Here is a 21,714-nt window from a genome sequence, read left to right as displayed (position 1 = left end):
TGTGTTTGGGGCAGAAACCAACCATTGGGACTATGGAAAGCAAAAATACTCCACATCTTGCTTTTCTGCTGCAAAAATAGCTATTGCTGTGAAAGAAGGCTGTCTTGCTAATTCATCTGTTTTGTAAAGAACACCTAAGGTATCTTCAGGGTGAGGTTATGTCAGTGGCTAGCTGCTCTGTTTAGGTAGTCAGGGGAGATATTCACATTTACTACTTCAGGCATCTGATTTGCATATCTGCGTGAAGATCCTAGGCTTCTACAATTAGCAGAATTTATTGGAACCATTTAGAGTTCTGAAAACCCTCAACTAGATCTTGTAGCCACTCCTATAGTAGTACAAATAAATGCATGTCCTATGTAGTGAGAATTCCTGCTCCAAGAAGACCATATAGACAAATGTTGGTTATGCTGTAACGAGTCTGTGCTGCTTGGGTATTGGAGCATGTGACATATGAAGGGAGTCTGAGTCCTCCATTTTTTCAGACTTAAGATGAAGAAACTAAGGGGAAAATGTTCCTACTATCTGTCAGTAAGGTGTGAAGATAACAGAACATGGCTTTTCTCAGAGATGTGGTGGGATGAGAAGTGGTGGACAAAGGCTTCAAGCAGGGAAATTCTGTCTTGATTTGAGCAAGAGGTTGGTCTGGATGTTTCATAGTAGTTACTTCAAATCTAAATAATTCTCTGGTTCTAGATTATGTTTATTTTTATAAGAATGGAATTCTATTTTTTGTTATTTTTTTGCAGTAGTGGAAGTGAGACTGCAGAAGCAATTGCATATTTATATAGCGCAGGCAGCAGTAAGAATGTGTCTTTATCACTGTGTAATAAAGTATCGTATTCCCCTATCCTTACCTGGTAGGGGTCTGCTTACAAAATCGAATAATGTAAGTATCTCCATGTCAGTTTATTACTGCCTGGCTTCTCATCAGGATGCTAACAAATGTCTCTGTAGATTTGGTGGTGTGGGCTGTTGCTGCTAGTGATCTTTAATAGGTTAAGTATCAGCTCAGCACCTATCTGTAAGAAATACAGCATGGTAGTGTTAAAATCCACAACTTTGTGTCTGTTTCACATTCCACAAGACAGTGCATGCTGTTCTACTATAACATTTGAGCATTATTTCATGGTGTTGAGCAGGTATATAAGCCTCTAAGTAACTTTTCCTGTAGAAGTAGTACTGAAACACTCCTGTTTACTATTTTCTGACTTCTTGCTTGGTTAGGCCCCATTTTCTGGATTGTTACCAATGATATATGCTTAATGTCCAGATTGTTTCTCAGAATTTCAGATTCCTAAAAAAAAAAGCCACTTAGAATTTGAACCAAGTAAATATGAGTGCTAAAAACAGCAATGCTATTAAATATACCAATTATTATTTTCTAATAGGTAACTAGACTGTTCTTAGGAATCCTGTCTTTGAGATTAACAGTATTTTCAATACTTTCCAAAAGGACAAGTAGTTTGAGTGTGAGAATATTTGTGTCCTTTGATCTTTTCTCCTAGTTCATGTGTTTCTATGGAAACTATAAAATCCTTTGCATTCTTCTAACTCTGTTATGGAAAAACAGATGCAGTTTTTCCTAAGAGTTCTGTGAAAGGGGAAATGGGAAGAAAAATGAAGCAATGAAGGGATCTTGAGACTGCTTTAAAACATCAGTTTACTAAACAGGAACCATTGTTATTTCAAACTATTTTATTTCTTTTGTCATTTGCAGCATGGACAACACCAGCAGCATATTGCTTTGCAAGGGTTTCTTTTTCGATATTTGACTGCAAGCCCAAATTTTTCTTTAGATACTTGAGTGTATTCTTGAGTGTTGTTCATACAGATTTCAATGTTGTTGATCATCTCCCCTTGCTCCTGCACCAGAACTGATATCTGGATAAAGAGTTCCTTTAAGTCTTTGATCTGGTTCTCCAGATTGACTAGTTCTTTATGCCTCTGTTCAATCTCTGAAAGTTGAGCTTTGGTAATTTTGACTTCAGTGAGCAGATTTTCATTGAAAATCTCCCATTTTCCTTGTTGCAGCATGTCGTTGACTTCTTCCTCAGATACTTCTTTACCAGCTACTTCAAGCTGACGAACAATAAATCTTCTACATTTCTCTTGCTTAGCAGTTATAGCATCGTTGTATGAGAGCATAGCATTTAAGTAACGCTGGGATAAGAAAGCATGCTGGGAAACTAGAATTCTTACTGTGGCACGTGATGGCCCATGTTCATTTTCAGCTTTTTTCACTGTTTTTGACAGCTCATCCAAACATTTTCTTATATGCTCTGCTTGAATTTTTATTTCTCTTGCTATGTTAGATTCCTTTTTAAGAACACTGAATCTTCTCATTGAAGATAATAGGCTTTTTTGTTGTTGACTGAATTTATGAACTTCCTCCACCAAATTATTAATTTCATTCTGAAGCTTCTGGATTTCATGCAAGTGTCTTTCAGTTATGGGCTCGTTCTCATAAATAATGGCCTGCTGTTCAAACTCCTCCTGCTCTTCAGCTTGTACAGTTGCACCATTGTTTTCTCCAGCTATCTGTAGTTCCTTAGCTCTCAGTTTCAGCTCTTGGAGACGGTCTTTCATGATTTTTGTGTTCAGATTTTTTAGGGTTTTTTCCCCCCTCTTGCGGCACTGGGAATTAACTCCGATATATTTTATCTCATTTCACTGTAATCAAAGTGTAATAACAATAAATGTTAGCAGTTATATATATAGGCAAAAAGCAGTTTTGAAGATAAGAGCTGCTTTCCTCTGCACAAAAGCAAAGTAAAAGTAGCAATGAATTGGAAACGGTACGTATTCTGAACAGATGTACAAGATAGGCAGTATCAGTGCACTCCACCATTTAATCTCCTTTCTTCAAGAATTAATCATTACTTAATATTTAAAATTTATTTTCATATGTGTATGGTTAGCAGTCTTCCCCCAGCTTTGTCACTGTGATATTTTTCCAAATAACAGTGATTTGGAGCCCAAGCCCATTGCTGTGGTGGATTTGTAGTATAGGTTCCAGAACTTAGAACAGTGAGGAATATGGCATATGGAGGGGACTTTTATTTTGCCAAGGAACAGAGAAGTAATCCTTATTTTAATGTTATTTTTTCTTCTTCTTTTTTTTTTTACTGAAAACTAATGAACTTTAAAATCCTTTTGGAAATAGATGTGAATCTGCTGCTTTTTGGATTTTATATTGTCAGTAGGAAATACACACTTCACCTTTTGAGGTGATGAGCTAGACTCTCTAATGAACCAGAGTTCTGGTATGAGTAAGCTACTTTAGGCTTTTAGTTTAGCCACCCTGAAAAACCTTTCTCCATTTTCCTTGCCTTCACTTGCCTGAGAAGTTAAATTGATAGTAACTGAAGCAGTTAACTCTACAGCAAAACAGAACAACAGCACTCATTAATTTAGCCTTAAAATACTTTTTTTTTTTTTAATGTCCAAATTTTCTTAGAGGTGGCTCCATATCGTGAATGTTGCAACTTGAAGATTTCCTAAGCCTGTTCTGGATTACTGTTTTACGTTGTCATTTGCAGTCTTCCTAAAGTTTATGCAAGTGTACTTTGTGCACCATAGTGGGATACAGTTCAGTACTCATTTAACAGAAAGTGGATTTAGTTCTGTGTTCTACCCTAGCTGTTGTGCAAGCTTTACTGGAGATAATTAAGAGAAAGTTTCTATTGTATATGTTTTTTAAAATACCTTAGTTCAACTATTTCTAATTATAAAGAAGAAAGTATTTCCTCATAGTTTACATGAATGTTTTCCTTGGACTATTTCAGTAAAAAGTAAAACGTTCATGAGTAGAAGATTATATGGTAGTTTAACTTGGGTTCTTATGGTTAAACTAAATGTATGTCTTTCAAAGGACTGTTCAAGCATAAATGTTAAATCGTATAGTAGTAAGTTGGGCTATTTTCAGAGATTCCACAGAAATAATAGTGTTTTATAGGCACATTTCTTCTTAAACCTCAATTCTAAAGATTTTTTTTTTTTTTTAGTAAGCAAGCACAGTTTCTCTATGTTATCTAAAAGATGCGTTTGTAGTAACTGTAAAACGAACAGTCTAGTAATCCGTCAATATGCAAATGATTTTGTTGCATTTGAACAGCTTCAGATGATACTGCTGTGGTATGTCTGCTGCCTTATGCATATTTAAAGATCCTAAATAGATTTTTGCATAATATAAGTCATGGAGTTGAACAGTATGAATATGTCTTCCACAGACTTTAATCCTCCTGCAGACAGTCAGATTTGCTGAAAAACAAAGCTTGAAGTGCTACAGAGATCAATCCTAAGAATGTTGATATTCTACACTAGTGTGGATTTCTCTTACTGCAACTTCCTCCCCTGCCACTTTTAATGCCTTAATATCTGAATTTAGTGTTTGTTGGATCACATCAAGAGAATCAATCCAAGAAGCCTGGCAGTCATTAGAAGTTACGGTAATGTACTGTGACTTGTGATAAGGCAAGCTTACTTATTGGAAACCATTACTTTGTGGTGGGGAAAATGCAACATATTAATTTTGTTACAGTAATTCCTCTTCATTGCCTAACTTACTGAGTATCTCCTCACAGCAGAAGTCAAGCAGTTTCTTCAAGATAACATTCTTTAGGAATGTGCCAGTGCTGCTTGGCACCACCGAGAATGCTGCAGGGAAAGTTCGGTCTAGGGCATGTGAAAGGAACCAGGAGGGCTAAACAAGGCTACAGAGAAATGACCTGAAAATCTCTTTCAGGATACCCTAACTCATCTGTTGACTCATGTTAATTTAGCATGGCTTGACAAGCCTGTGAGTAAAAGCGAGTTTTAAGAGCACCGTCAGTGCTTATGATATGATATGATATGGCAAGACTTTCTTATATTTAAGAGAATGCAATTGATTACCCAAAAACTCTAAAACATGCATGCTGTCATCTGGTTACTTCAGAACACAGTGCAGTTTCTCAAATGGGCAGGTTACAGTTTTCATATGATTAATCTCTTATGAGTTGAAAGCAAGTTAAACAGAGAACTATATTGGGCTTCATCTTTCATTTATGTATCCATTAATGATTGACATCCACTTTTCAATGTTTTGGGTGCATTAGTCTTGGAATAGATGTATTCCTTGGGGAATGTAAAAAAAAACAACCAGCAAGAGAATTGCAAATCTGAAAATATTCTTGAATATCAAACTTGCAAAGATTTAAGCAGAAAATATTTAAGATTGTTGTTAAGGGATTTTTTTGTTTGTTTGTTTGAACATTGGGCTCACTAAAGGCTGCTTCCTATCTTCTATCAAGCCTGCCTTCAAGTCTTGCCACTGAATGTGCTTGCCAATAAATGTAGTTGATTATACTGGCAACAGAGAGGCATGCAGGTTACAAATAAATAAGGATGTCTTCATGACAAAGATAACCTTGGAAATAGTTGGCTTCACTTCTTAAGTGTTCCACAACAAGCTATGTTGGAATACTGAGCCCTTGTTGTTGTCCTACAGGTTTGTGTATATGTACAGGGACATATCCTGCTGTTCTTTTGATTGAGATGAAAGAGCCATTTCCCTGAAGTTTTTGTCAATAGAGGGAGAATATACCTATTCATTTAGAGTTGAGTAAAAGGAATATGTGGACTTTAAGCAAACCAATGACTTAGTGTGTTCCCTAGATTTTAAAAGAGATCTGTCTGAAGTGATAAAGTAGCACAGACTAGTGCATCCCCATCTGACTTATTTGAAGACTGGAAAATCTGTGTCAAAACAGTTAAAAGACTTTAGTAAAGGCAAAGCAAATCAGTATATGAGAAAGCATTAGCTTGTTAAACTGTACATTTAAATTATTAACTATGTTTGGAAATGGCCTTACATGCTCTTACACATACAAATCTGAAAAGGCAAGGTTTGCCCATGTTTCTGGCCATTCCTCAATCCTAAATGCTTCTGTGTTGTCTATTATCTGAACTGGTACTGACACTGAAACCATATGTTTGGAGCCAGAATCACTAGCTGCTAGCTGATCTTTAATGAAAGATAATCTGTAGAAAGGGAGTTGCTCTAATAATATGTCAGCAATGGTTTATTCAAATTGATGTGTCACTGTGCCTTCTCTGTTCACACCTAGAAGCAACGTAAGATTGAAGGCCAGGCAAGGCTACAGGGTGGATTTGGGGAGAAAGTGGCAAGTGTAAGGCAGGGAAAGATAGAAGAATCAGGCCTAGTTTTGCTTAGTACCTAAGTTGTACTCGGAGTTCAAGGATTATTGATGTGCTTTCATACATATATTTGGGGAGAAAAAGTAAGAATGCACATGTGGCATTTAAGTTTGGTCATTCATCCCGGCCCTTTGCAGTGTTTTTATTGTGCAGATCCATTGGTGATTAAATTTGTACTTGTTGTTCTGGTAGGCATCTTTATATATAGTAATGTATATTGACAAGTTTAGAAATATAGCTTTCCACATCTTTGTCATACACATTTTGAGGGAACTACAAGTCTTTAACTTCTGATAACTTTAGCATGTTGCTCATCAGGGTTATTAATCTCTCCAATCAAACTGCTGACATATGTATCCGGGAAAGTCTTTATAATGACAATTACCTCAGTACACTGACTAGAGGAATGATAGATCCTGATGATTGGACCACCATGATTAATCTGTCATGATGATAAAGTATGTCCTACATTCAAAGATAATGAATTGGGTGGAAATTGAAATTTTTATATTATCTTATCAATTTTTTAAGGAGGGAAAAAAAGAAAAGGCTACCTGAAAGGTCCTTTTGCTTAACTGCATAGCAGCCATATAGAATGTTCTTCTGTCTATCTAATTTATCAGTACACCCCATAAACAGGGAACCTATATCCAGGAATGAGATTTGGGCTGCATTAAGTTAAAACACATAGATGGATATGTGAAAAGGAACATTGAAGGCATAGAAATCTCATTAACTGATTGTAATTAGATTTAATGGCTTGTTTGTTTTTGGGTTGTTTTTGCTTTGATGAACTATTTCCTCCCCAGCCACCCTCTGACTTAACAAAAACTCCTGCTTATTTAAATTTCCATAGTTTTGTTCATTATTTCTTGGTTATTCATCACCTTCATTGAAATGCCTGACACAAAAGGCTCTGTTTTGTATTTGAGTTTTGATGCAATTTGCCTTCTTTTATGTTCATTTTAATATACTTCAAACCACAAAGGGAAGAGGACTTGCATATAATCAAGGGACAGAGTTTTGTCTTAAAGAGTTTTTTAAGAACTATGATCTGTGTTCTGCATCATCCTCCTTACTTTACCTCTGCTGAAATAGCTTCTATTTATTTTTTTTATGATTGCAACGAAAATAAGGGTGAATTTGTTTTCCTGTTTCTTAGTTAAGAGTTAAGAGCACTAAGTAGAGGGCATTTTCAGGCAACATGTCTCAAAGGAATTTTAGAGTATAAGTAACCTTATATATTTTTTATTACTATTATTAAATTTCCAGGCTGCAGTGAAGTTACATTATAGCCCTGTTACATGGTGCCAACAAACCTATATAACTATTGTTTTTGAGCGCAGTGACTCTGAGTAACATTGGGGTCATACTGTGGTCTGGAACTTGATTACTACTTTAAATGTCTTAAGTTTAATACCAAAAAATTGGTGAGATACGTATACCATTTTAATGCCTACAATTGAAGATACTTATAGTAGTCTCTGGGAAAAGCTGCAGGTCTGAGTTGAAATTTAGTTTGAGTTGAAATTTCAGTTGGTTCCAAAGACTGTACTGTCTTGCATATTCTCAGAGGAAAAGGACGAACTATGGTGTTTTGGAATTTTGCCCCATTACCTAAAATATATCTTAAGTGAGTAAAGTAAGCAATCTTGCTACAGGTTACATTTTATTTTCTCCTTTATTTAAAAAGTTTCCTTTAACTTAAATACCTTGCAAACAAATATGCTTAAACCAAAGATTACAACACAGCAAGGTGGCTGGGTGAAAATATCATCTTAAAGCATCTCTGTTTTAAGACAACATAAAACATACTTAAAAGTAGTTTAAGTGTCTGTTTGTGGGAAATATGGGAGTAATTCAACAGGAAAATACCAAAGGGAAAGAGCTTGCCCTGGTATAAGCTTAAAAAAAGATGCCAGTATATGTGGAAAGTGGCTAAATTGTGTCAGAATCTATGTGATGTAATAATTAAATTTTCATTGCAGGGAACTTAAATACTAATGAGTATCTCATTCTTAATATTTACAATGACCACTAACATGCAAAGGTTACTTGCATTTGTCAGCCTTTGTCTCTGGGAAATAACCTGTAGCACGTTGCTTGTGGCATTGCCCACTGTGTAACACTAAGGAAATACAGTCTGGTTGCTTGTCCCTTTAGGACAGTGTTAGCCATCACAACTGCCATAAGGCAGCCCAGTGAAACCAAAATAGCCAGCATGCAGGATCACAGAAATGCTTCATTTGAAGAAAAGTAGCTCGAGAGTTCTCTAACTAGTGTGAAATGGATCATGAGAGGAGGAAAATAAATTCAAATAGAGTAAACCAGGTGTGAGTATTCAAGTTCATAAGATGGGTAAGGGTAAGTCCAAAGATGCAAGGAAAATTGTAACCAAAGAGTGCTGCTGGAGTAAGCCATCCAAGGGATATGCAGAGGGAGAAAATAGATCTCAGTTGCTTAGAATAATTCGGATGTTCTTGGGCATTTCACCAGAAATCTGGAGCACAGTTATGTTGCAGGTGATGTCGCTGTCTTGTGTGGATTGTGTGGTGTTGCATGAAATGGGAAAAGAGAATAGAGGAGAATAATATATGATTTTCATGTTAGTGGAGTGAGAGAATACAGCAGTTCATGAGTCATCTGTGTTACAGAATTTTACACTTTTGAAATCTTTATAACTGTTAGTACTTCTCTTACATTCTAAATAGAAAAATGTGGGGTATTTGCTATTTTATGAAGTGTTTGGTTTAAAGATGCACAGTGAATTAGTGGCAAATCTGAGATTGTTTCTTTAAGTTGTTGAACCTTTATTATGAATGAGTGGCTGCAGATATGCAAGACATGAGGAAAAGCATCTACTACCATTTCCGTCTCTGCAGACAGCAATTCTCACGTTTCCTACTGATACTTATTCCCTACTGGTAATGGTGGATTCATGTAGTTGCATTGGCATAAGTCACAGTTACTGCACATAGAAGTCAGGACTGACAAAACACTCTGCAAATCAATTAGTCTGTAGATTATTCTCTGCAATTTTTAAGGGGATGGAGTATCCCTTGATTATAGGCAAAACTTGCTTAATGTTTTGATGATGTTTTTTTCCACCAGAGGTTTACTGTTATTAGTGCTCTTTAATAGACCTCAAAAATTAACAATAGAGAGAAGTAGATGTATATGTTGTGGGTATCTAGATGTATTTATTTCCAGCAAGAATAATACTAGAAATCAGCACCTTCATTTTTTTTAGCTGGTGCAAATATGATAGCCACATATAGGTCACAGGAATCCACAAATCTATAGTCTCCTCTGCCAAAAGATCACAAAATTAACGTCCAGATACTGATATATTTTACAGCAATGTTTGAAAATAAATTAGGAACAAGAGAAAGGTCTACAGAAGGATAGAGGACAAGTAAAATTCTCTCAATTTAATAGGATATATAGTTTGAACTCTTTGTTAATGACTTTGTATTGCTTTAAATCAGTCTCAACATTTTCATCTTTCTGACAATAGAATTGCAGGTTCAAAATTTGTACTTCGCAACATCCCACCTACTTTACATTCCCGTTTCATCTTTGTCAGAGCATACAGCTACGTATCACAGCCTTGGAACTCACCTGTGATAAATGTAAAGATTACCAAGCAAGATTTTAAAGTCATAGGCAACTTTAAATAATGTTTGCCTAGCTATATCAAGGTAAAATAGTGTATAAGAAAATAATTCATGTTTACAATTTTTTTTTTAATTCTCATACAAAAAATATATGGTGATATCATTTATTGTCATTACTTTTTGGAATTACACATCTGGAAGCTGAACATAGTATTCTTGATATAAGCTCAGAAATCTCTTCAGATGCAGCTTGTTTGATCAATAGGTACGATTAAACTGGTAGCAGAGAAATCTGCCTCAGAGAAATATGTTTTCAGTAAATAGGAATATGATTCAGATGTGAGATGAGAATGAGGCTGCTTAACCAAAATGAAAGAAATTATAATTGTTGGCATTCTTGTGACCACTTCAAAAGATAATATGAGAGTGAAGTTGCTCTGGAGTTGCCTAGAGGTATTGTAATCAGGATGAGTTTAGAATTTTATTTCTAAATATTCTCCTACTTAAATGTGACCTGAAGGAACTATTTGGGTAAAAGATTGAATTAGCAAAATGTCTTATCTCCCTGCAATTGTATGAAAGCAAACTCTTAATTGATATTTGCAGGCAGATAATATTGTAGCACTTTATTTACCCATTTTCTCATTGTAGCTTACACTAATATTCAAATGGTTGTTTTGCATAAGAATTGAAGGCATGAAAAGCAAACTAGAGAAATTAAGTAAGCCAGTTGGAGAAATTAAATAAACCTAGTGTCAATCTGTTAAAAGCATGCCTTGAAGTGCTAAAGAAGAATGTAGTTTAAGATATGGTAACACCCACTATTTGAATTATTTTAGTGCTGTTAAAAGCTTTTGAAGGCAATTCACAAAAAGTCTGAAGGGAGAGAGGGCTCAGAGCTTAATGTTTGAAGTCCTTATGGTTTCCATGGGGCTTCAAACTTGTTGATGAGTTCTCCTATCTGCTTCTTTGTTTTGTTTTTTGCGACTTCCTTGGAAAGCAAATGAACTGTCAGTACCGAAGGGGAAAGAACAAACTAAACAATCATACAAACTGACATCTTTCAGCCCCTTTGTGGATCAGGAATTTGACTTTCATGAATGTTAACATAACCAAAATATAAAGAGACTAACAAACCTTTTCTTACTATATCTGCTGAGGCCTCACTTCTCTGGAATAAAACATCCTACTGATTGCTGTCCACAGGATTGCCCAAGGAAAAAAGTTACTAGTTAAGAGATGATTTCTGAAGGAAAAAAAAAAGTAGAAGAGCGTATTTAAATCAAAGATTGACCACAGACTGAAGAATAGGACATTGTTCTTTCCCTTGTGTAGACTGCTGTCATATTGAAAGGTTTTCTCTTTGCTTTGTTTTCCTGAGAATGCTAATTCAGTCAAAACTATGGCTTCTTGAAGTCGGTTTAAAGACTAGCATTCTTAATCTTAGATAAATCATTCTCATAAAGATACATTTTTCTAAAGTCACTTTTAATCCTGTTGCTGACTCTGACTCTGTAATATTTTGATCTCAGGGATGCTTTGCGCTTCATTAATTTTGATGACCACTATGCAGGTTTGTCCCAAAATTTGGAGTTTCTGATAACTGCCTGATTAAACTTAACCTCAAAAGCAGTGTCTCTGAGACACTTCTATACATTACTTACCCCCTCCCCCCCCAGTGTGTACCCTCTACAGTATTTCTTTTTCAGTGTTATGTTATTGGATGAGAATACCATACAAGGGGAGAGAAATATTTTCAGTTGGAAAGTAACAGTGTTTTAAAAAAAACAGCTCTGCCAAACAAGAAAACAAACACGTGCGCTGGCATATACCATCACACAAAATACCGTCTTCCCAAATAAAGCCTTTCTGTAACACAGCTTGGGTTTTTGATGAAAGCTGGGATAGAAGTATGTCCATTGTAAGTAAACTTTAGTACTGATTATTTTTTTTCCTTTTTTGCTCACTAATTTACATTTTTTAAACAGGTCAAGGAACCTACATAGTTTGCATTCTCCTTGTTTTTCTCTGGAATGTCTTCTGGCTTCTAAGAGAAATATTGTTACTGAACTGTAGATGTCAGTTGTGCCAATGCACACATACACTCCCTTTCCACATAGTTTCCCATGACTTAAAGTTCAAAAGCTCTCTTCTTGCTTAAGAAAAACTGTACTTGATATAAAAGCATTTGGTGCCTATCTTTTCTTTATTTCTTGCATAAAGTAAGTTTGTTACACTAAGAAGGTTCCAAATACACTTTACATGGAAGTGAAATAAGCCAAGCATGATTTTATATATGAAAGCTTCTTACTCAGCAAATTTAATGTGATAAACCGACAGTCTCCTGTGATTTCAATTATGTTTTAATTTATACCTCATATAGTTTTTTTAAACATGAAAAATTGATATTTGTATATCAATTCTATAGTATAGTTCTCTTGACTTGGAGAATTAAAATCAAGGTCTATTCTTTAAGATAACTCTGATGTATTCTTTGAAGAAAGAAGTTATATGCATAAAACTTGCTTCAAAACCTACCATTCCTGAGCAACAGAGCTCTGAGACTATATTCACCCAGAGAAATATCGAATTCTTTGCAGGGTAGTCTTGACACTTAGGCACATTTCCATTAGAAACCATCGTACACAGATTTTTTTTCTGGTATTTGCAACTTTATAAATGTGAAGTAAAAGAAAAGTCTTTACCTTTTAATCCTGTGCTGGCGACTATCCTTTACAGAGGAAGTCCTGAAGTTAAACTTCAGTGTAATCTGAAAAACATTGTTTTGAATATTTGCCTAAGTAATGTGTCTCGAGTGGCATTCCATTAAGTATTTTGTCAATGCATTCTACTTGTAGTTCTTATGTAGTTGTCCAAGGGTTCATCTTTAGGAGTGGTAGTGTGAGAGTGAGGCTGGCTTCTGTGACTGCAGTAGACAGGCAAATTGATTACTTTCTACTTGGGGAATCTGGTTCTGCCTGTTTGAAACCCAGCCTTGCTGAGAGGCGGATCACTGCTGGAGCTGCCCTGTGTAGCAGGAAGTGTCTAGGAGTAGGAGCAGCTCCCTAGAAGAGGCCTTGTAAGCTGGAAGTGGAGCACTGCCTACCTATGAAGCACAAGTGTAAGCGCAGGGATTGCTTTCTTCTACATTAAAGCACAAAGGGAAAAGGAAGCGAAGACAGATCATGGATCTATTAATGCATTAACCTGAAGAGCAGAAAAAAGCCCCAAAACTAAGGAGCAAAACAACACCCTTTATCACAGTATCTTAAAAATATTTTAGCTCCATACTTTAACTCCAGGCTGAAGTGGGCAAGGGTGTACAGCAGAAAATATATGACCACTATATGAACCACTTTAGTTCTTCAGGAGCCTAAGGTGGATACAGCTATTTGAATATTCCACTTTTCCAGATACACCATCTCAACTGTATTTTTTTGATACAATCAATATTGCCACAGGGTGCTGTGGAAAAAATGGAAGCTAATTGACCAAAAAGTCAGATCTTGCACCTTTCAAGGAATTATAGGTTAAAAATCAGCAGCTACTGCAAATTGTAGGACATTAGTGTCACACACTGAGCTATGCAGTTTACCAGCATTTCATTCTGCGTCAGCTGTGCTTTGTAGAATGTGCAGTCCAATAACATAGGAAGTAGTGCAGTTATTTAATCTCCAGGTGAGAAAGGAACAGGCTGTGACAGCCAACCAGGTTCGGAAATATTTTGTTCAATTAGATCTAGATGAATTAACAGTGATGCTGAGGAATGCTATTTGAGACTAAGGGCAGTACAGTACAATTTTCAGACAAAGATAGGTCATGTGGTGGGTGGGATGGGGAAAAGTGGAGATAATTGCTTCCAATTTTTAATTGATTTCTGTGGCTTTCTTGAATTTCCTTTCAGTTTTCACTGATTTAGTTTTGGCCCTATTTCATAGCTAAATACTTGGAGGACATTATTTATTCTATCTGGTTAGCGAGAATAAATAGTGCCAGAGCATCATAAGCATATTAAAAATGTCATGGGTTCTGTATATGCATCAAACAACAGTTAGGGAATCACTGCACTAAATCATACAAAGTACTGTAGAAGAACATGTTTTGTTGAAAAGTGGGAATGGATTGTCAGACAAAGGATGGAGAGGAGAGCCTGATATTCTTTCTAGCTCTGCAGTAAAGTCAGCAAAGTTTTGATTACCAGTAGGATCTAGAGAGTTTTATTTCCAAGATTATAAGTAAGCAAACCTTTTTAACTGATGAGGATAGAGAGCAAATGGACATTTGAGAATATGTCTTTCTATGTTTTTCTTAAACTCTTCTTCAAAAAAAAAATCAATTATAGTGCACAGGGTTAATTGGGACACGGGATGCTTTTTTGTAAATGCAACACTTTTTTTTTTAATATCTCTTTGAAGCTAAAAACTCTCTTGAAAGTAAAATAATTAAGAATTGAGTCTCTTGTACTGTGATTCTAGAAAATAGGAAGGAATAAAATCTTGACTTGAACTGAAGTCCTGACAAGTTCTGCTAACTATAGAGTGACTTCTTAACCAGAAAGAAGTATGATAAATCCAAAGTACAAGCTTTGGCCTAAGATTCCCTAAAAACCATTTGAGTTAATGATGTTGACTGAGATTTCAGAAGAAAGTCTATGATGTCTGGTTCCAAACCAATCTGCCACTGCATTAATAAAAGCCAAATATTTTTTATTTTATATAGAATGTTGAATCAGAGTTCTCATGTAATACAAGGGTTGCTGAATTTCAAAACAACAATTAGAGAGAGTGCAATTTTCAGATTCCCTAATGCTCAGAAGTACTCACCTTTGCAGCTTTTGCTCTTAGCTTGGATTATTAAGAGTGCAAATGAGATTGCATTGTATGCTTATATTCTAAAATGGTCAACACTGGTTCAAAGCAAACAGTACTAGTTGTTATGCTGGAAAACAGTAACTTTGAACAATAGTCATGTATTGCTTGTAAAATGCCATTTAATATCTCTTCATAGTTCCTAGAGTTTTATCACACTATCTTTTAATTAAAAACAGGTAATGGGAGAGGAAAGACTATAAACCCTATTGTCATGAAGAGTTTTTATGGAAGATGGTGACAACTCTTTTTTGACTTGATCTCTTTCATGAAGTTTTTTTGTTCCTTACAAAATTTCTGGACCCTCAAGAAACTTTAATGATTTCCTTTTTATAGCTTTTGTTTGTTAGAAATCCAAATTAGATATTTAAATCTAAATTTATCCATTTGTTCTTAAAATTGGTTTGGAAATGAACTCATAAAATCACCGATGAACATGACTACAAGTTTATTTTTTTAAGTTTCTTCTTAGGGAATACATCTGCTTGGCTAACACATTCCTAAATACTAATGTAAACCTACCTTGTTAATCTGTCCTGCTTTCTTGCATGTTGACCAATTTAAATCCATTCAAGAAATTGATGTCTCGAGAATAGTCAAGTCCTCCCAAGTTTCGTGAAAGTTATTATTTGGATAGCTGAGAGAAATCCCCAGAAGGGAAAAGATTTTGCCTTTCTGTGGCAGGTGATTCCATACAGATTTTGGCAGTTTTGCTTTTTCTTACATAATGTCGTGCACCTTTTAGGGCTTTAGACAGCAAGCTTTTACAGTTGAATTTCATACATAGAGGAGTTTTCAGTGAAAACGTTTACAAATTAGCCTTGATACAAGGAAGTAACTTTGATTTCTGTAGTTAGAATGTAATATCATCAGAAGTTTGTTGAGATGAAGGACTTAGGCTTTTGGTATGTTTATAATTAAGGAACAACAGCCTCTGCTTCAGCATGTATGCACGTACTAAAGTGTGAAATAATATTCTTTGGATGATAAATCAGATCTAGTTTGTGCCTTTTAAAAACCACTCAAAATTGGCTGTGGAGTCAGACGCAGTTACAAAGTACGAAGAGGAGAAATCAATAGTCTCAGAAACTTAAAGTGTTTCTCTCTGGAGTCCTCTTTGCTACTGTTATCTCTAAGAAATAAGACAGTGAAGGCACTGCATTGTACAGAATCCTTCTTTTGTAAGTTACGTGTTTCATACACATATTTTTTTCTTCTATTTAATAATGAAATATGTTTTTTATGGCCATTCATGGAAGTTTCTCCCTCTGAGCTTTAAGTTCTAAAACTTAGAAGACCAGGTTCAAAACATTAAAAATCTAACTGTTTGGCATCAGAGAGAAAATCTGAAAAGTAGGCAGATGTGAGGTGATCATGAAGCAGTATTATGCAGGGAAACATGCATGGTTTGGGAAGTTGCAAAGTCCAGAACTTTGATCCACAGACTACAACAGATTACACTTTGTATCTTTAGATGTAATTTGTCTTACCTCCATCATCTTAGGCATGAAATATAATTGCTTTGTCTATTAATAATTATTAATAATCAATACACACCTTAGCAATTATTTAATGTTAGTATCTGCTAAAAATAGTTCATGGACTAACATGTTCATTAAGTATAAAGAATAATTTAAAGTTGAAACAAGGCATTTTGTCTTTACTTTTTCCTTTTTTCCCCATCTTCCTACTTTTGTCAAAAACTTCTGCCAGGGTGCTAAATGTTTCTTTGGATCTTTTTAGGCTGGCAAATAAGCAGGACAGAGAAGGAGCTCTGTCAGAAGCAGATGTAATTGAATCCTTATGTCTGGAAAAGCTTGTCAATGAACACAAGTGTCTATGTCAAATTGTAAGTATATTTTAAGATGCTTCATTTTCTAACATATATGTAAAGCTTGCAGTAAGGTGGGAGATTGTGCCACATAACATAGGAATGAAACTAAACCCCTGCAAACCCAGCAATGATACGGTACATATATTTGTTCTGCAAGCAATTTTAATGTTCACCTTGACATTCTGCTTCTGCTTCTGTTGAAATCTTTTGTTATAAAATCTTCAAAGTCTACCTGTTGGTCTATTCTGAAACCATGTAAGTATAATTAGTTGCAGATGTGGCTTAAAACTTGTTGAATTCGAGAGAAAGTGTAGTATTCCACTTTTTTAAAAAGAAGCAGAAAATATCTTGCCTACGTTGATGTTCAGGAAAGAGAGATTACTGTTCAGATGTGATGTTTGTCTCATTTCTGTTTGTAGCTAAACCCATAATTTAGTCTGAGTCACCATCTGACAAACAGTAGGAACTTAACCTAGTTCTAAATCCCAGCACAATAGTTCCCAAAGAACGCCATTAGAGATAGTTGCTAGTTAATATTTGCCCCAAAATAACTATATTTCAGATGTAGTATGTAGTCATGTTAAAAAACTTCAAATAAACAAAAAAAAAGCAGGGTGGGGAGGAAGCCAAAACCGGAAGTCTATATGAAAGTTACTTAATTTTGGTTAATATTTCAGATCATTTATCCAAAGCAGTAGTCCCTGAAGTTTTATTTAATCACCTGTTTTGAAAAGTTAGTTTGTTAGTTAACTGTTTGTAGGCTTTACTTTTGTAAACTTTTTCTATTTGCTATAAAGGATAATGAGAATTATGCTGTTATTAACCAAAATTAGAAGGCAATTTTGCAATACCATTCCAGCTGGTATTTGGGTTTTAAAATTTAAAAAAGACTTTTAATTCCCCTGAGAGAGCTACAAAATTCATAAGGCAATACATATTGCTATAATTTTCTTTAGAAACTTGAGTTATAGCAGGATATAACTGTTCATTATTTCATGTCTCTTTGGATACATTTCTTCAGTCAATGGACTTTACATTATGCATATGTAACAATCATAAAAATAAAAATCGCAAATATGAAGATTTTTTCCAAGGGACTTCTGTGACAAAGATATTTTATTGTGAAGCATTATCAGTGGAAAAGACCTGAATGTGAATTTTTCCCGTACGTTAGAATTACATAATTTATTACATGTTCCAGTAAAATGCTGTTCTTGCTCTTGTTCTTGAGTGTGATCAACAGAGCAACTAGATCACAGACTCTTTAAGTCTTTTTTTCTGAAAGAAGCTGAGACTGTTACATGCTCAAATGTGCTGCTTCTTTACTAGGCTCATTAAAGGTAAACATGGTCTGAAGTAATTTCAGTATGATGACTCATGGAGTGAATTTAGACAGGGTTGGTGTGAAATAAGATTTAAATAAAATTAGGCAAACATCAAAGCTTTAGTCCTTGAAGCTTTTGCATCTCAAGAGGATCATTTCTGTTCCTCCAATGTTTCGTTACCAGATGTATTTTCATAAACAATTTTGTCTGATTTTTCTAACTGTGCTCTTCTCAATTTCTTCCATTCAGTCTGCTTCCTTGAATTGTTGTGACCAAGCTAAAGTAGTACAAACTAATTTAGGAATAGCTTTTGCACCTATCTTCTAATAGATTTGCCTAGATCATATTTCTGTTGCTTACCAATGAAACTATCATGACAAAAGTTTTACTCCAATCAGCATGCATAGTATTTTGCTTCACCCCAGTCCACAATACCTGTTCTCATATAAAAAACTAAATTGGTTCAACAGTTTTTCTTACAAATTCACAGTGGATTTGATTTATCCCCTTGGTGCTTATGAACAAGTCATTCGTTTATTTCATGAACTGAAGCTAAGCTGATTCTCTTGCATCTCATTTTTCATTTTACTAGACAAGTATAACATGGAATATTTATAAATCAGCAGTGAAGGAGAACATACATGTTTGGGGCTGATAAATGATGTGTATGTGTGATGCATAGATATGGATGTGTATAGAAACAGGTGTGTAAATATACATATATACACATAGCAGATGTATATGCAGCAGGTGTATATGTCTAGAGATAGATATGCAAACATGTTTTTCTATGCTGTATTCTAGTATTTTTGACATGAGACTGAAAATAATGGAATTTGATGGAACTAATGTGGTTGGTATCATGGTGAAAAAAAAAGCACCTAAAGTTAAAGAATACCTAAATGCAAATTTATTTCCTGTACTTCTCACTGTTTTGCAAGCTTCGCAGTAAATGGTAATTGTTTGGCTGATTTCATGTTTTCAGTCAAGGAACGTGATCTAAAATGAAGATAATTTTCCCCTCTTTCTTATATTTACAGGAACCTTGCTCAGCTATCATGGGCCGTGGGAAAAAAATTGATAAGTCAATAAAAAAAGGTTTATATTGGCTTCTACACATCATAGCAAAAGACTTTGATGCCTTAAATGAGCGCATCCAAAGAGACACTACAGAGCAAAAAGCCTATGAAGAACAAAAGAAACTAGAGAGAGCTGAGCGAGTGAGAAGGATACGAGAAGAAAGGTATTCTCTCTATAATTTCTCCTGCCTCCTCTTTTCCCCCCTTTTCTCAAAGATACTTGATTCATCCCTGTATGTAAACCTTATGGGAACCAAGCTATCAAGGATTCAAAGCTTACAAGCCAATAGGCTCCATATTAAAAGTATGGACCTGCATGCTAGAGCCTTTCTTTAAGAACTACAGTTTTTTGCCTGGTTTATTCCCTTTATTTTCTTCAGTTTAGGCTACAAATGTACAGTAAATGAGAATTGTAAGGCAGCTGTGGAATAAATTTGGCCTTGCTAATATAACTTTACAGGAGTTGCTAACCTAAAAAATATATCCAATCATTTAATCTTATTACTTCCCTTCAAAGCCCTCTGTGATCATCAGCAGCCCACTATGCAAGTCTTGGTGACTGTGAGAAGTAACCATGAAGCTACTGTGAAGCATCTTGGCTTGTACTCTTGCTGATTTGGTTTACTTCAACAAGTAAATTACTTAAGCCATTTTAACCAGCTGAAATTACACATGGTCTTCATACATATACATTCGTAAACTTATTAAAAGTTTAGTCTGGCAAATGTCTCTGAATACACAAAACCCTCTGACCATGTTGGATTATGCTGGATTTATGCCATGTTGAGAAGTACAGCAAGGAGGCTTTGAAAGATGTCTCAAAGGGATTGTCTGGTGAAAACAGGCATTTTCCATGTATTCTGTTTCCACTCTGTGATCTTAATTGTATTTGTTCACCAGAAGAAATAGTTGGGTCTTAAAAATTTTGCTAAACTTGTGGTGTCTTAGAGGAAAAGTAGTAACTTTTGCTGGTTTTACCTGTGTCTGAGGGTTTGCTCAGATATAAGAGATTGCATTCTCATTTTGCATCAAATCAATTTCTTACTTTAAGAAATAGGTTAATCATGTTTCAAGTGTAATTCTGTTTTATTATGTGTCTTAATAATTCCCCCGACTGCTTTTTTTGTTCAGATTTGTTTCCCTGAGTGTTGTCTCAAAGTGCATTTTCTCTGCAGTATGTTAGTAGCAATTATCTTGTTCCAAATAAAAAAGAAGAGAGAAAGGAAGTGCCAGTAAGGTTTAACTTTGCACTGGCCATTATAAGTAGTCTGGTTTCATAGCTGGCTCGGTGACCTTTTCATTCTCATCCGTGTCTCTGAACAACGAGGTCACTTCCTTTCAATACTTACATCTGTAAACTAGGTTTAACAGTGACTGCATGTGTGCAAGTGCCATCAGATTGATTGCTGAAAAGTATTAGATGTGTATATAGTTTATTAATAACAGATTATGTAATACATAGTAATTTAATATTTCTTATATGGAGATCTGGTACACGAAAAATAATTAGTGCTGGTGCAACAACAGTATACTGAGTATTACGTGTCTTTCTAAAATTTTCTAGTTGAAGCAAATACGATTCCCTGTTACTACATAAATGGAACAATCTGGTTCCAGCTCTCCCTCACGTATATTAAGGAGAACCTATTAACTATGAGAAATGGAGATATATTAAAAATGGAATAATAGCTTGTACATAATCTTACCACCACACAGATTTTCCTTTTTTACAAAAAAATGGTTTAATACCTTGAAACATTTTTTACAAAAGACTACTAGTATGAAAATTTCTGTATGAAATTGCAGCCTACCATTGAATAATCAAAACCTTCCTGTTACACTTGTATTCTGTTATATATCCTGCTCTTAGAAACTGCTTCTTCATAATTCTTTGTTCATCTCTTCTCTTCCCTCCACCTGCCCCCCCCCCCCAAAAAAAAAAAAAAAACCAAAATCTTCAAACCACTAAACCACCACCAACACAACGACAAAGGGAAAGAGAAGAAGGGAGAAGTGTACCTGATGAGGAAGAACCTGAGCCTGGGAACTTTGAAAACCCTTTCCAGCCTATATCTGCAGTAATCTCTGAGGTATGAGACTATGTGGAAATCTGGATCATTTTAGACCTACCACTAACAATGTCTGAGAGGTAATAAGAAAAATGATTCATTTAAAAGAATTCTTCTAAGTCTCTATGCACAGTATGTTTTTTTGTCTTTTAAACTTGGCAGTCTTGTTTTGTGTGCATTGAATCAATGCTTTCATATTAAGAAAATCCCCTATTATTGATTTGGATACAAAGAGTTTTGTAGACACAATAAAATAAAGGTATTGTAAACAGATGACTGAACACATTTCCTAGTTAAACTATTGGATATTCAGGAGTGGAAAATATTCAAGGTCTACCAGTTTCTTCTAAAGTGTTTTAGTGATGTAGCACTTCATTAATACCTACTCTGTGCATGTGTGCATTTTGTTTTAACTAAAACATTGAAAAATTAATGTAATTGAAGTGGAAGAAATTAGGAGTTTTCTAACCTGGAAAAAAGCTCAGGACTGTTGATGTTGTTTATATAGCTAGCAGTTTTTTTGGTCCTATCATCAAAAAGAAAGCAAAGAAACAGGTTACACACCTAAAAATCATGTGTTCTGCTGTTAATCTTTTTTAAAAAAATTGCTTACTTTCCTCTGGACAGGATATTGGAAGTTTAATTTCTCCAGCTATTTGAAAGTATTTTAGATGTTAGATGTAGAACAAAAAAAAATGTTTTCAAAGTTTTGATTTTTTTT

The 21,714-nt window shown here is 35.1% G+C and overlaps 2 protein-coding genes across 9 annotated transcripts in view; one reads left to right on the top strand and one right to left on the bottom strand.

Moving 5' to 3' along the window:
- Positions 1–21,714, top strand: part of ARL13B (ADP ribosylation factor like GTPase 13B) — a 43,074-nt gene that overhangs the window by 12,204 nt on the left and 9,156 nt on the right. For all 7 annotated transcript variants that reach the window (XM_062003268.1, XM_062003260.1, XM_062003243.1 and 4 more), the window contains 3 exons: positions 16,430–16,535; positions 18,886–19,088; positions 20,918–21,014. In XM_062003268.1, coding sequence (XP_061859252.1) covers positions 16,430–16,535; positions 18,886–19,088; positions 20,918–21,014 — 406 coding nt within the window. The remainder of the gene's footprint in view (positions 1–16,429; positions 16,536–18,885; positions 19,089–20,917; positions 21,015–21,714) is intronic.
- On the bottom strand, positions 1,710–12,745 carry STX19 (syntaxin 19). 2 transcript variants are annotated; one of them, XM_062003306.1, is made up of 3 exons: positions 12,524–12,745; positions 10,956–11,064; positions 1,710–2,673 (listed from the first exon to the last, which is right to left on the bottom strand). In XM_062003306.1, the coding sequence occupies exon 3, from the start codon at positions 2,587–2,589 to the stop codon at positions 1,711–1,713; it is 879 nt and encodes a 292-aa protein (XP_061859290.1). In that variant the 5' UTR covers positions 2,590–2,673; positions 10,956–11,064; positions 12,524–12,745; the 3' UTR covers position 1,710. The 2 variants fall into 2 exon arrangements, with proteins under 2 accessions (XP_061859290.1, XP_010201351.1); XM_010203049.2 differs by lacking the exon at positions 10,956–11,064.

The sequence above is a fragment of the Colius striatus genome, chromosome 1 (assembly GCF_028858725.1).
Source record: "Colius striatus isolate bColStr4 chromosome 1, bColStr4.1.hap1, whole genome shotgun sequence".
NCBI lineage: Eukaryota > Metazoa > Chordata > Aves > Coliiformes > Coliidae > Colius > Colius striatus.
This window is presented reverse-complemented; position numbering and strand designations above follow the sequence as displayed.